This window comes from Ambystoma mexicanum, chromosome 13 (assembly GCF_040938575.1).
Source record: "Ambystoma mexicanum isolate Mex_15411 chromosome 13, UKY_AmexF1_1, whole genome shotgun sequence".
Lineage (NCBI taxonomy): Eukaryota > Metazoa > Chordata > Amphibia > Caudata > Ambystomatidae > Ambystoma > Ambystoma mexicanum.
This window is the reverse complement of record NC_090938.1, coordinates 552,812,664-552,825,068: the sequence shown is the minus strand read 5'-3', so window position 1 is coordinate 552,825,068 and position 12,405 is coordinate 552,812,664. Positions and strand designations below refer to the sequence as shown.

Sequence of the window (12,405 nt, the reverse complement as noted above, 5' to 3'; positions counted from 1 at the left end):
CCAATCACACACCAGAGAGATACCCTGAGTGCCCCCTCTCTCCGATGCCAGCCCCTGAGCCGCCGTGCCAGCTGGTCATAGCCAAATCACTTGTCATCTAATTAGTGACACATATGAATGGATGAACAAGATTTCCACTGTCCCTACATACTATTTAGCAAAACCACAGTTAAAGGAACAGGCTTGGCAGAATCCGCAGGGAAAGCAGACCGTGTTGAGCTTGACTCTAGTCTGGCTGTTTGAAGAGACATGAGAGGTGTAGGATAAGTGGTAGGCCCTAGGGTTGAAGGTGAAATACCACTACTCTTATGATTTTTTACTTACCCTGTGAGGCAGGGGGCGAGCCCATTGGGGCTCTCGCTTCTGGCTCCCAAGCGCTCAGCGCCCACCGGGCACGATAAACTCCAGGGACAGTGGCAGGTGGGGAGTTTGGCTAATGCAAGTGTCCAAAGGTGAGCTCAGGGAGGACAGAAATCTCCTGCATAGCAGAAAGGCAAGAGCACGCTTGATTTGATTTCCAGTATGTATACAGACCGTGAAAGTGGGGGCCTCACGATCCTTATGAATTTTTGGACTTCACGTAGGAGGTGTCAAAAAAGTTCCCACAGGGATAACTGGCTTGTGGCGGCTAAGCATTCATAGCAACGTCACTTTTTGATCCATTCGATATTGGCTCTTCCTATCATTGTGAAGCAGAGTTCACCAGGCATTGGATTGTTCAACCACTGATATGGAACGTGAGATGGGTGTAAACTGTTGTGAGAAAGTTTGTTTTATCCTGCTTATGATTTGTTGTTGCGATAGTAATCCTGCTCAGTACGTGAGTAACTGCAGGTTCATGCTTGGCTGAGGAGCCAATGGGGCAAAGCTACCATCTGTGGGATCATGAATTAACGACTCTCTAAACTGTACTGATCCGCAGAGCTGTTGAGCCTCTGTTGGCCAGGATCGCCAGGCTCTGGGCCAGTGTGTAGAGCTGCTCGCCTCAGGGCTCGAATGTGGACAGAAGGGGGCCACCTCTCCCACCGGTAGTGCACGGCATGTTCGTGGGGGACCGGGTGCTAAATCATTCGTAGGCGGCCTGATTTTGGGTCAGGATTTCATAAGGCGCAGAGCAGCTACCTCACTGCGCTATCTATTGAAAGTCGTCCTCTGAGCCAAGCTTTTGCCAAAAAAAACACAGCAGTGGCGCGAAAGGGTGCCTGTCTTTCCTGCTGCACCGTGGGGCACACAGCAAACTCCCACCCACGAGGGTGCATGTGGGCGGTGGAATGCTCTTCTATCCATTTCTGGTCAGCCTAGCAGACCAGGTGGCCTTGGCCCAGCCGGAGCAGAGTGGCAGGACACAGCTCGTGGGATGCCGGGAAGAGAGGCTGGGCTTTGGTTGCAGATAGTGGCTTAAATCCCGGCCCTGGGAAGTGGACCTGGCAGCTTAATCCCAAGATCCTGGATAGTGGCTTTAAGGCAGGCACAACCTTGTGGCAGCATTGGCATCTAGTCGATGTGGACAAGCTGGGGCAGTTGGACCAGACGACCCAAGTCGTGGCCGGCTGACTCCTACATTTGTCTCAGGCCGTACCCCATAAGCCCTTGCTTCGTGGAGGCTTAATAGTCGACGAGAAGTGTCTTCCTGCGGCGTGGCTGTGGACACCTCCTCTGTACCCAAACCAGTGCCCCAGGAAGGCAGCAAACCAACCCCCCAAGATGTGGGGTGAGGCTCCGGCGGTCATAGGGGAGAGCCACCAGGGCTCAGCGAGGCAGTCCGGGACCCGCTGGGTTGACAAACCGGAGCACCACTCCTCCTTCCCCGACCGGACACAAAGGGCCAGAGCAGAATGAAAGTCCCAGCTGCTGGTCACACAGGTGTGAGGAAGGCAGTCTGGGCGAGTCCCGGGTCCTGGCCAGGGCTCCCAGAGGCAAGCTGGGGTGTTCTGTGTCTGCACCCCTCAGAAACAAAGCCCTGGGGCACCAGCCTCCGATGCAGGATGGTGGCCCCATAATCTCTGGTGCCCCGGCACTCACAGGAGGGTAAAGCTCTCACCTGAGTAAAAACTCTAAGGCGTCCCACCCATGGCCCTGGATGGCCGTGGGTGCTGCCCAGCCCTTAGGCACATGGTGTTGCGGCCCCAAACGCAGTGCCAGTCCTTGCGCGGCCAGGGTGGGGCACCGGCCCTCTACGGAGGGCAAAGCTCTAAGGTGTCGTGGCCAGAGCCCGGGCCCTTAGGCACCAGCCTCCCATTGGGGTGGCGGCTCCCTAGCCCAGCGGCGGTCCTCGCACGCCGTGGCAGGTGCACCAGACTTAAGGGCTAAACTCTAATGCATCATGGGTTATCTGCCCTTCCAGGTGACTGGCCTGCCCAGCATACCATTTCTTACTCGCCAAGAGTAAATTAACACTAGCCAATGGCTTGTGCACATTTTTTGCGCCCAGGTTTAGTAGTGCAGCTCAACTTTTTAAATATTTGTTGTAATGTCTCAGAAGCTTCTTTTAGTAATCCCAAGGTGGGAAAGCGGTGCAGGATAACAATATTGAGCATATTGATTTTATATGTACTGGATAAAATGTGCTATTGAGGGCCAGAATCCAAACCATAAAAGAGGAATCATTCTAATTGCACTAAGTCTCTTGCATAAAGGGTTAGACATATGTAGAGATTACCTAAAACCTCCAGACTAGTACCACTAGACTGCTGCCCAAGGGATGCTCAAAGAATCAAAGAGTGATAAGAACTATCTGACTCAATGGAGCAGCACACGTAGCGGTTCATATAGAGGCCCATTTGCATTATGAGACATAAGTGTTTATGAAAAGGATAGGCTCCAATTAGCTAATGCCTAATTGAAGGACATATTCCCTGATGCATTAAAAGTTAGTTAGGCTTTGTCAATTAAAAATAATTCTCCTGGATCTGACTGGTCCTTAAACTTTGTTCAGTTTGGCCTCTGCCAATTTTGGGCCAATTCCTTAGGTGTGCAGTAGATCAGCTATCCAGTCACATTTCTAATCACAATCTTCTTAGGACCTATGTGAGGGGTCCGTAATGTGAGGCTAACAACTGCTTATGGTTTTCTCAAAATTAAATATTTTATTAAAGAAAAATTGTTCAAATAAATCCTTGCTAATCCTACTCTTTCAGGGAATCCCCTACCTAATCTAAAGGATAAGCGAATAACTCCTAACATGTACAAACTGGCTCTCACTCTTCACAACAAAACATTTGAAGTAATTCATAAACAACATAAAAGAGTAAACCACAATTAACCAGTATTTGGATGACGTTCAACTGTCCTGGGTAAACCCCTTCCCCACGATTGTCCAAAGTCAACTTCCCCAAATGTTCAAAAGAAAAAGTAAAGTCTTGAACCAGTTATTCTAAGTTCCATATATACAAAAAGTCATCAAACAAAAATCCACTTGTAACAGCTCTTCAACTTTCAGTTGAAAAGATCCCCTTCAAATTCCCACCAAGAAAATAGCACCAATGGTAAACCTGGATATCCTCTTTCAAAGATGGGTTTGCCACAGTTCAGCGAATAGGTTAAAACCTTCTCCTTCTACAACTTCACAAGTGGTTATGACCACTGCAGTATATTTAGTATAATTGTGAGGATGCTTCTTATTAGGTGTTGCTTTCCTCCTGACAACCACCCTTCTACTACTGTTACTGTGGGAACAAGCTCCTTTGTTCCACAGTATGTCACTACTTCAACCAACTTTAATGTAACATACACTGACAGTATTATACACAACCACAGTTCTGTTTTTTTAATTTCAACTTTGTACTTCAGTATTTTTAGTCATTTAAAGACAAGACACTTTGACCTCTACAGGTAGGCAAGGCACTCTTCTTTCCTATACTCCAAAAAAAAGGGCAGCCTCTTCTGTCTGTCTTACTGCCACAAATATAATCTGCCTCTGCTTCAAGACTAACTCTCTCTCAACTGCAGCAGTCCCAGGATTACATATTATTTGCTCAATCTTCTTACAAGCACCCAGCTCCATTCCCCAGCTTTATTCACACTTTCTTGGTTCCAGTAGCTACCCTGAAGCTGTATTGCCGTACTTCCAACTTTGGGTAATAACATTTGTATCGGAGGACACTGGACTTTTGACAACTTTGCAAATCAGGTGGATAGATTTAAACAGGGCTTGCTTCACCATAGGAAGGGGTTGCCTCTTGGCTTGGGTATTGCTTGTTCTTCTCATTAGTACAACAACTTCTAGGTTTAAAGAGTACTTAATGTTGGGTTTAAAGAGTACTTAATGTTACAATATTCTGTCTTCAAATGAGAAAAAGGGTGTAGGCCCACGGGACCACTCTTTAAGATAGATCGTTAACCAACTGCAAGTGCTTGTATTTCCACGTATTATCACGTAGTTGCTTTCTAACGCCTGTCGGGAATCACAATTGGCCACGCGTGACCTTCCTTTGATGCTGTAAGCACTTGTAACAATTGTTAAAGTCAACTATAGGGTTTTCAGAATGTTTTAGCAAGCATTCCCTCTTTAATTAGGGACACACCACCACTCCGGCAACGTTAATAGTTACCCAATGGGTAACAAGATGCTTTTCTTCTTAGGCGAGCACTATGACTTTTACTAGAAGTGCGCGTGATACATTTCCATTGTTATCAATACTTTTCGCAATGACAAACAGTTAATACTCACTTCTACTCTTACGCGGGCCACTTTAGAGCTGGTAACAGTTACCAGGAAGGGTCTCATAGTGAACCTGAACGTCAAGCTTCAGTCACCGGCTCCAGGAACAATGCGGTTGCAGCCTGTTTCACATTCCCGACTTCTTACACTTCTAGTATGGCTTTGGGCACACTTGGGGCCCATACCCTTCTGCAGCACGGGTGTCTCAGGTTTGGCCATGCCAACTGGGAGTCTCCTTCACTCCTCTGTCCCTCAGCTTCCTTTCTACTATGGGCCTCAGGGTTCAGCACGGTCACGGCAATTACAGCCACTAGGCGCACCTGGAAAAATCTACACTTTCAGCACGTCTTTCTCAGTTCAGCCATGGCAAGGCAACGGTTGTGAACACAGGAACCTCTCAGAACTTGCAGGTGAAATCTGCTGTCTCCGCATCCCGGCGTCCTTTAGTTGATCACACTTCCTTGTGAACTGCCATCCTCATGCTGTTTTCCTTCTGCTACTACTACCAGCCTTCCAGCTCCTGCTCCAGCTCCTTCCTTCTTCCCTCTCCTGCTGCATTATTTAATGCCTCATAGGTGGGGCAATGGGTTTCAGGTGCAAACCATTATGTCAATTGCCAGACCCTTGCCAAAGCTCTTAGGCCTAATTGCCTATCTTTTACATCTACATGCTTCTTCAGCCCTCTTCTTCGTCTCAGTCCATATGTGATTTTGGGACATGTAGTTTACTTTCTCAAAGTCAGGTATTTCTACTTCCTGTGTATTTGTAAGGGTAGATTTAATGTCCCTAGTCATTTTAACAGACGGGCTGTAGGTTTTAACTTTATCAGAGGAAGATGGTGTAGAGAAGGCAACGCTATTCCCTGTAGTATACCCTTGGTATTGAGGAAGACATTTGCTTTTAGGGACCAAAAGGATTCTTTCTTTTAGTATAATAGGTTTTGGTGTTTCAGCCTTAGGGATTACCGCCTTAGATTTACCAGGAGGTGGAGAGATATTAACACGACAACTACTCTGCAGGTGTTGGACAATATCCTGAACAATGGAGGTACCTGCTGATACTCCTTGATCTCACAGCAGCTTTCAATATGATGAATCCTGGGGCACGTATTAACGTCTTATCCACCTGTATGAGGTTGGCCGGATCTGTACTATCTTGGCTTACCTTGTTTTTTTGAAAGATCGCGTGCAATTGTAGAGATAGATACCCCTTGGTCAGGCATCCTCCCTATGAGCCATGGTGTTCCCTAGGGTTCCAGCTTGTCACTGTTACTTTTTATTATCTACATGGAGTCTCTGGATGCTGACTCAGGCCTCTCCGTACACCAGTCTGCCAACAACCCTCAATGATTTCTTGGTGTTACCACTGGTGGAAGTCCTCTGCCTGTGGGAGTGCCTTAAGGTAATACATGACTGTAATTCTTTAAATTTGTTAAAACGTAACACCATTAAGATAGAGTTTCTTCTGATCTTTCTACATCATCTGGTTCTGACAACCTAAGCACAGTTTTATTGTCTGACCTGTGTAGGCATCGTGCCTATCCTGGTGTCCTCTACGTATCTGGGATTCCTCCCTGACTCTGATCTTAACTTCAAGGGTCATATTGCACAAATTACAAAATGTTGTCTTTTCAGTTTTCATTAATTGAAATGTGTATTTCCCCTTCAAACTTGCATAGGGCCGTATAAGCCATAGTTCTGTTAAGGCTTAATGAAGTTAATGTTGTCTCATCAGGCCTGACAGCATATTCCCAGGCTCTTTAATCCTTTCACCTTCAATGATTTTCTGTGGAAATTAGGACGTGTCTATGTGCATGTCTCAGGGGCTAGTAAAGGGTTAGAATTGGTATTGCACGCAGCAGCCCGACTGATTAGCTGAGCACAGAAATTGACCACATCTCACCCCCTTCAGTTTCTCTTGAGCGTTTACCTATTCACATGCGCACACGATCTGGGACATCATTTACAAGGACTGCAGGGCTGGGACAACCTGTCTATCCGACAACTAAGTTGCAGATTTTTTCTGGATTTAGACGTACACCCGGTTCTCTGAACAAGACTTCCCAGTGGCTGCACTACATGCTTGGAATTCCCTTCCTTATTCCATTTGTCTTTTTCTTCTTCATTTGCTCTTCAGAAAGCTTTAAAAACACAGGTTTAAATTAATTATATGTACTCTGTGTATTTTTGTGTTTTTGTTTGGATGATGTTTTTAGGGTTTTATAATGTTTTTATTCGGTAACAGCTAAATACTACTGAAGCAGATGTTTAGCACCATGATGCCTTGGAGTCAGGGCCACACTTCGTAAATTCAAAAAATAAAAAGTAAATGCTTTCATAAATCAAAAGAACCTAAAGAAAAATAAGTCTTATTCCCCAGTGGAACGATGCAGAACTTCAGACTCTTCTGGTGTTGTGGTGGTAGAGTGGCTTGTTTCTGCAGAATCTTCCAGTCTCCTGTAACTAGACTGCTGATCATCTAAACAAGGGTTCTTCAATTCCAGTTCTTAAGAGCCAAATTAATTCTGTATTTTCAAGATAACCACACAAAATACAATTGGATCCAATGTCCCACATTAGGAGTTCTTGACATAGTCTGTAGTAATCCTGAAAAAAGGGTGGTGGTGTTGCGGTCAAGGACCTTACTTGTAGAACCCTAATCTAATATTTCAAAAAGGGCTACTGACACAGCCACCCAGACTGCTAGCTATATTATGACTTCAATATTCCTGCACTTTGAGACTGTTATGTTTGGTCATTCTATTTAACATTTAGAAGGTGCATATAGCCCCCATTCAATGAAAAATGTCTAGGAAAATACATATTCCTGTGTGCCTTCCTATTGGTTAATAAAACTGACGTTCTGGTTTTTCTTTCTTCAGCCGGCTGGTGTGGCTCGTCACCATCAAGCTGTACTTCGTCTTTATGTTGGCTGTGGGCCTTTCTCGAGTTTTCATCTTGGCCCATTTTCCACATCAGGTTTTGGCTGGGATTGTGGCAGGTGAGTTTATGACTCCATTCCCTTTTCTCCAGTAAACAATCTCCATCGGATCCAGTTGAGTATTGTGAAGAATAGGTTTTCTGTTCTCTTTGTTGGCCTTGAATTCCAGGTGCCATACTAGACATACTGCAGAAGATCATTTCATTCATGCTGTCTTTCTCCTTAAACTGTAGGCATCGTTCTAGGCCATGTGCTGAGTAGAAACATCCCAGATGAGAAAGAGTTTCGATTTTACGTGATCGCCTCCACTGTGCTGCTGGTTGGGGCAAGCTTTCTGTACTGGAGTATGATTGGCATTGGAATAGATCCATCCTGGTGAGAGTCGAGATTAAAACTCTAAAATCAAGTGCCAACACTACATGCCCACCCTACAAGACTAGTGCCTGGATTAATCTGGGATTGTAATTTACCTCATGGGAGCCCAAGTAAACAGGAAGAAAAGTATTGGGCATCCAAGCTGGAAGGTTATTTCTTTGTCATCACATACTGTTAATTTAATTCCCACAGTGAATTAACCTCCCATTAGTCCCCCCTCGCCCACCGACAACTGCTTTATTGCCAACTCTATATTGGTCCTTTTCTCTGTGTTTCCATGTCATAAGACTATGGAGCAAAATAGTGTCCCTTGATATCAACCTTGTGATTATCTAAGGAGAAAATATAGAATTTCTGTTAAGTACACCTGGTGGAAAAATTCCCTCGGCTCCTCCTCCCAACCTGTTACTTTTAATAGGATTTCCAGTAACCGGGGAAGAGTACATGTAACACATATGCCTCTGACCACCGCTTTCAGTCCTACACCACTATCCAGAACAATTCTTTATTTTTTCTGACTTAAGGTTTTGAAATCTTTTTTTTTAACATATTAGAATGTTGCACTCTTTACTTTGACAGACTTTATTTTCAAATCACCCTATCGGACACACCATCTATCCACATTATTCTTGTACAAATAGGATATCCCTATTTTTTTTTTTTTTAAATTCCGTTTTGTTGGTTTTACAGAAGAAAGTTCCACAGGTTTCACAAGAGCAAGAATGCAGAATTATGATATCCCTATTTTAAGCACAATACAAACATTAAAAATCACCTAATCTCTTGTTTACCCTTCCAGGTCCATCCGGTTTGCAAGCAAGTGGTGTTCGAATCCCAAGTGGGTGCGGTTGGACACCATGCCTTTTTCCTCTGTGACTCGCTGCGCTGGAAACGCCCTGGGTCTGGGGCTAACAGTCCACTCTCCCCTTTACAGAGAGGTCAAGCAACAGATCTTCAAAGGCAGAGACTGTGTCCGGTGTATGGGGTTGTCTGTGGCACTGCTTCACACCCTGGATTACATCCCTCTTCCAACATCCTTTAATATGCTGTTCTACATTCTAAACTTTATGAAGAATGCTGTTTATCCACTGATTGTCATTGCAATAGTCCCTGGGGTGATGAAGTCCCTCAACCGCGGAGAAAGCACTCCAAAATGTGAGTAGCTTCTATTTATGCACTGTGTCCACATGCACATGCTGTGGTGACATCTTTTCTACATTCAAATACCACTGCTATCCTTGCATCCCCAGAGAGGTCACACATACAAGAAAATCTAAAGCACTATCATGTCTACATCTGAACCTCCAAGTATTTCTCCAAAGAAACCTAAAGCAGATTACCCCGGTATCTCTACTGTGCTGGAGTCACCACCCACACAAAGCAATGTCTTCTCCTGACACGCCAATAACGGTGGCAGTTTTCCATCACAGCCTTCTCTACAGATTGTCTACCTAATACCCATCTTCAGAAGGACTTCTGCTACCAATGACTATTAAGCACAAGTAGCTTTATAAGGACTACTTGGAGCATGAAAACCTCACACCATTTGCCGACTCTGCAAATGCTCTCACTATCTGTACCCGTAGAGCACATCATTGTAGCACAAGTAGAAACTTCAGCAAAGTATATCGAACTGCAGCACAGTCTCACAGCTGGATTGAATGAACTGTTAAACTAACAGTACATATTTGGGATGATGTTGCTAGCTTTGTAATTTTGCTTCAAAACACAATATTGGTTTGCGGTCATCCATTCCTACACTTGTTCTGGTACTACGTTGAGTCACTATTAAACTATGGTTAATGCCTACAACTTAATTTTACAAAAGGTAAAGATGCTTTACGAGTGGTTTCGTAAGGCTCATTTTGTGCATATAGATTTTGTTGGGCACAGGCAAAGTTCTTTTGCAACCCGCAGATGCGTAACTCATTATGATAGCTTTTACTGTGCACAGTTTGTTGCCAGCACAAGATCACTTTTAATGTGCACATTCTGTAAAAGCAACCAGCACCTGTTGATGTGAACACGTGGCCTAAAATCATGTGTACGTGCGCTATCCTTTATGGACTAGTTATAAATGTGAGTCCTGACAGACACACTAATGCTTGTGCCATGGCGAATAGACACCGAAAAGTACATTTTAATGTGTGAGACCTGATAGCAAGACCTAGGACATACCTGGTGATAATAGACTGTCTAGATTTGCACCTGTAATTCAATGTGGCCATAAACATTTCTTGGCAGAAAAGCCATATTGTAACACATGATGTGTGTTGGGGATTTCTTTCCCTTGGACAATTCAGCACCGCACTCAACATACCCATCATTCAACAGAGTTTGGTGCATAGCAAAACTATAGTATCTGTGGATGGTCAAGCACATAAACAAGACACCACAAACACTTCACAACAGCGAACAAATCTATTTTGCACTTTTGAGCATTATAATACCTATTAATGTACAAGTCACTGGTCAGTTTTGGTATGGGCAGTTGCCTATGAAGGTGACACAGAGATTACTGCACCTGGTGTTTATTCAGCAAGAAGCATTTGGTAAATTTCCTAAAAAACAATGTACATTAAAGGACATGATTACAATCATGATGGGTACCTAAAGATGCTGCTGGTATTAAACAGTCTAGCTAATCTGGACTGGTCCAAATTACGTAGCAAAGGGTGCACGACAGTGGGAGACTTGTTTGCGGGGGGCATTGTTACCATTTCAGGACTGGAGTCAGCGTTATGATATGTCCAAAGGGTCCTTCCTAAATTATGCCCGAATCGTAAAAAGGATAGCCAACATATGGGAGGAAACTCTGAGCCGATGGGGGATATCCGCTCTTTATCGACAGATTATAGATCGGAAGAAACTCCCGAAACTAGCCGTGAATGCAAAATGGGAGAAGGATATTGGGGTGGAGATACCTGTCAAACAGTGGATCAAAATATGGGAACATATCTGTAAAGTGTCTAGAAACGCTAGGTTTAGACTGGTACAATATAACTTTACCCATAGGGTGTATATGACACCATCTAGATTACACACAATTAACCCGCAACACCCACATACATGCCCGAGATGCAAGGGAGCCACGGCAGGTTTTTGGCATATGATCTGGGATTGTTCGAAAAATAAACGTTTTTTTGGAAGAGGTGGTAGATAAGGTTAATACTTGGACCAACAGTAACTATGTGTGTTCGCCTGAAACATGTTTGTGGGGGTTGTTACCTAGGGGAAAACGAACAATATCCAAAAGGAAGAGAGCAGCCTTTCTACTTATATTGGTTAAATGCAGAATTGCTATTTGTTGGAAGAATCCGAAGGGCCCATCAACTCAACTCTGACTCAAAGATGTATACCGTTGGGGGACGGCAGAGATGGAACTACTTAGCGATCCGACGCTGGCAGGTGCTGAGATGGACAGTAGTATGGATTGGGGACAAATGCTGAATGAGCTAATGAACACACCTGATTTGTGTCCCCCGTGAAAAGGAAGAACAGTAAGACTAATCTGTCGAGGAGCGTAGTACAACTAGAAAAGAAAAGCCATCACCTCAGCAAAGACAACTATCCGCCCCTGTGAAGTGAACAGGAGCGAAATGTGTGGACTACGAATTTTGGAGAGACTCAATGTAGGCACCTGCATGACATTTACTGAATTGAATATCCCCACCTGGGTGGTAAACAGTGGTAGAGACAATGGGTGGTAACATTGAGAACCCACACGCCATAGAATATTGTAGGAAGTTGTGTGATACCTAAAGAAATTAACTGTACTGTTAGAATATGTACACTGGTGAATGGATATATTGTTGTATGTTGTAACCAATTACCAATAAAACAAATTTAAATGAAAACAAACAGTCTAGCTATTACTGATAGATGAAAGCTGTTCTTCTCTCAGACAAGTTCTAAATAAATCACTTTATAAAGGTATTGCGAATATCAGAGGTAATCTGCAATCTGTTCAGCACACAAGACAGCCTTTTGAACATTTATTAAAAACAACTCTTCTTGTTTGAGGATCTAGACAGAGGGAATATTGGATGTGCATTTTGAGACAGGACTGGGCTCTGTCCAGGGCCAAGTGTTGTCAGTTTTACCACTGTGACAAATCTTTTGATGTTGTCCCTTCTCCCCTAGGGGGAGCCCCGCCGCCTCATGAGGCCAGGGAGGTCAGGCCACTAACTGATAGTCCCCCTGAGGGTGGTGGGGGTGGTACTCAGCCAGAGGATCTAATGGGGAAGGAACCCCCTATGGGACTAGGGATGACTTCCTGAAGAGAACACAGTATCAATAACTAACTAAGGGAGACTAGAGGAGCAATTTAACGACATCTGGTCCTAACTCCACTGAAGCCTTCTAGACAATAAAAGACAAAAGAGGGCCAACCGTCATTCTCCTGTGTAAACTAAGTCCTATCTGCCAAA

At 44.4% G+C, this 12,405-nt stretch overlaps 1 protein-coding gene across 7 annotated transcripts in view; it reads left to right on the top strand.

Moving 5' to 3' along the window:
- Nucleotides 1–11,836, top strand: part of G6PC3 (glucose-6-phosphatase catalytic subunit 3) — a 78,825-nt gene extending 66,989 nt beyond the window's left edge. For all 7 annotated transcript variants that reach the window (XM_069634334.1, XM_069634330.1, XM_069634333.1 and 4 more), the window contains exons 5-7: nucleotides 7,542–7,660; nucleotides 7,834–7,975; nucleotides 8,775–11,836. In XM_069634334.1, coding sequence (XP_069490435.1) covers nucleotides 7,542–7,660; nucleotides 7,834–7,975; nucleotides 8,775–9,138 — 625 coding nt within the window. In that variant the 3' untranslated portion in view covers nucleotides 9,139–11,836. The remainder of the gene's footprint in view (nucleotides 1–7,541; nucleotides 7,661–7,833; nucleotides 7,976–8,774) is intronic.
- The last annotated feature ends 569 nt before the right edge of the window (nucleotides 11,837–12,405 follow it).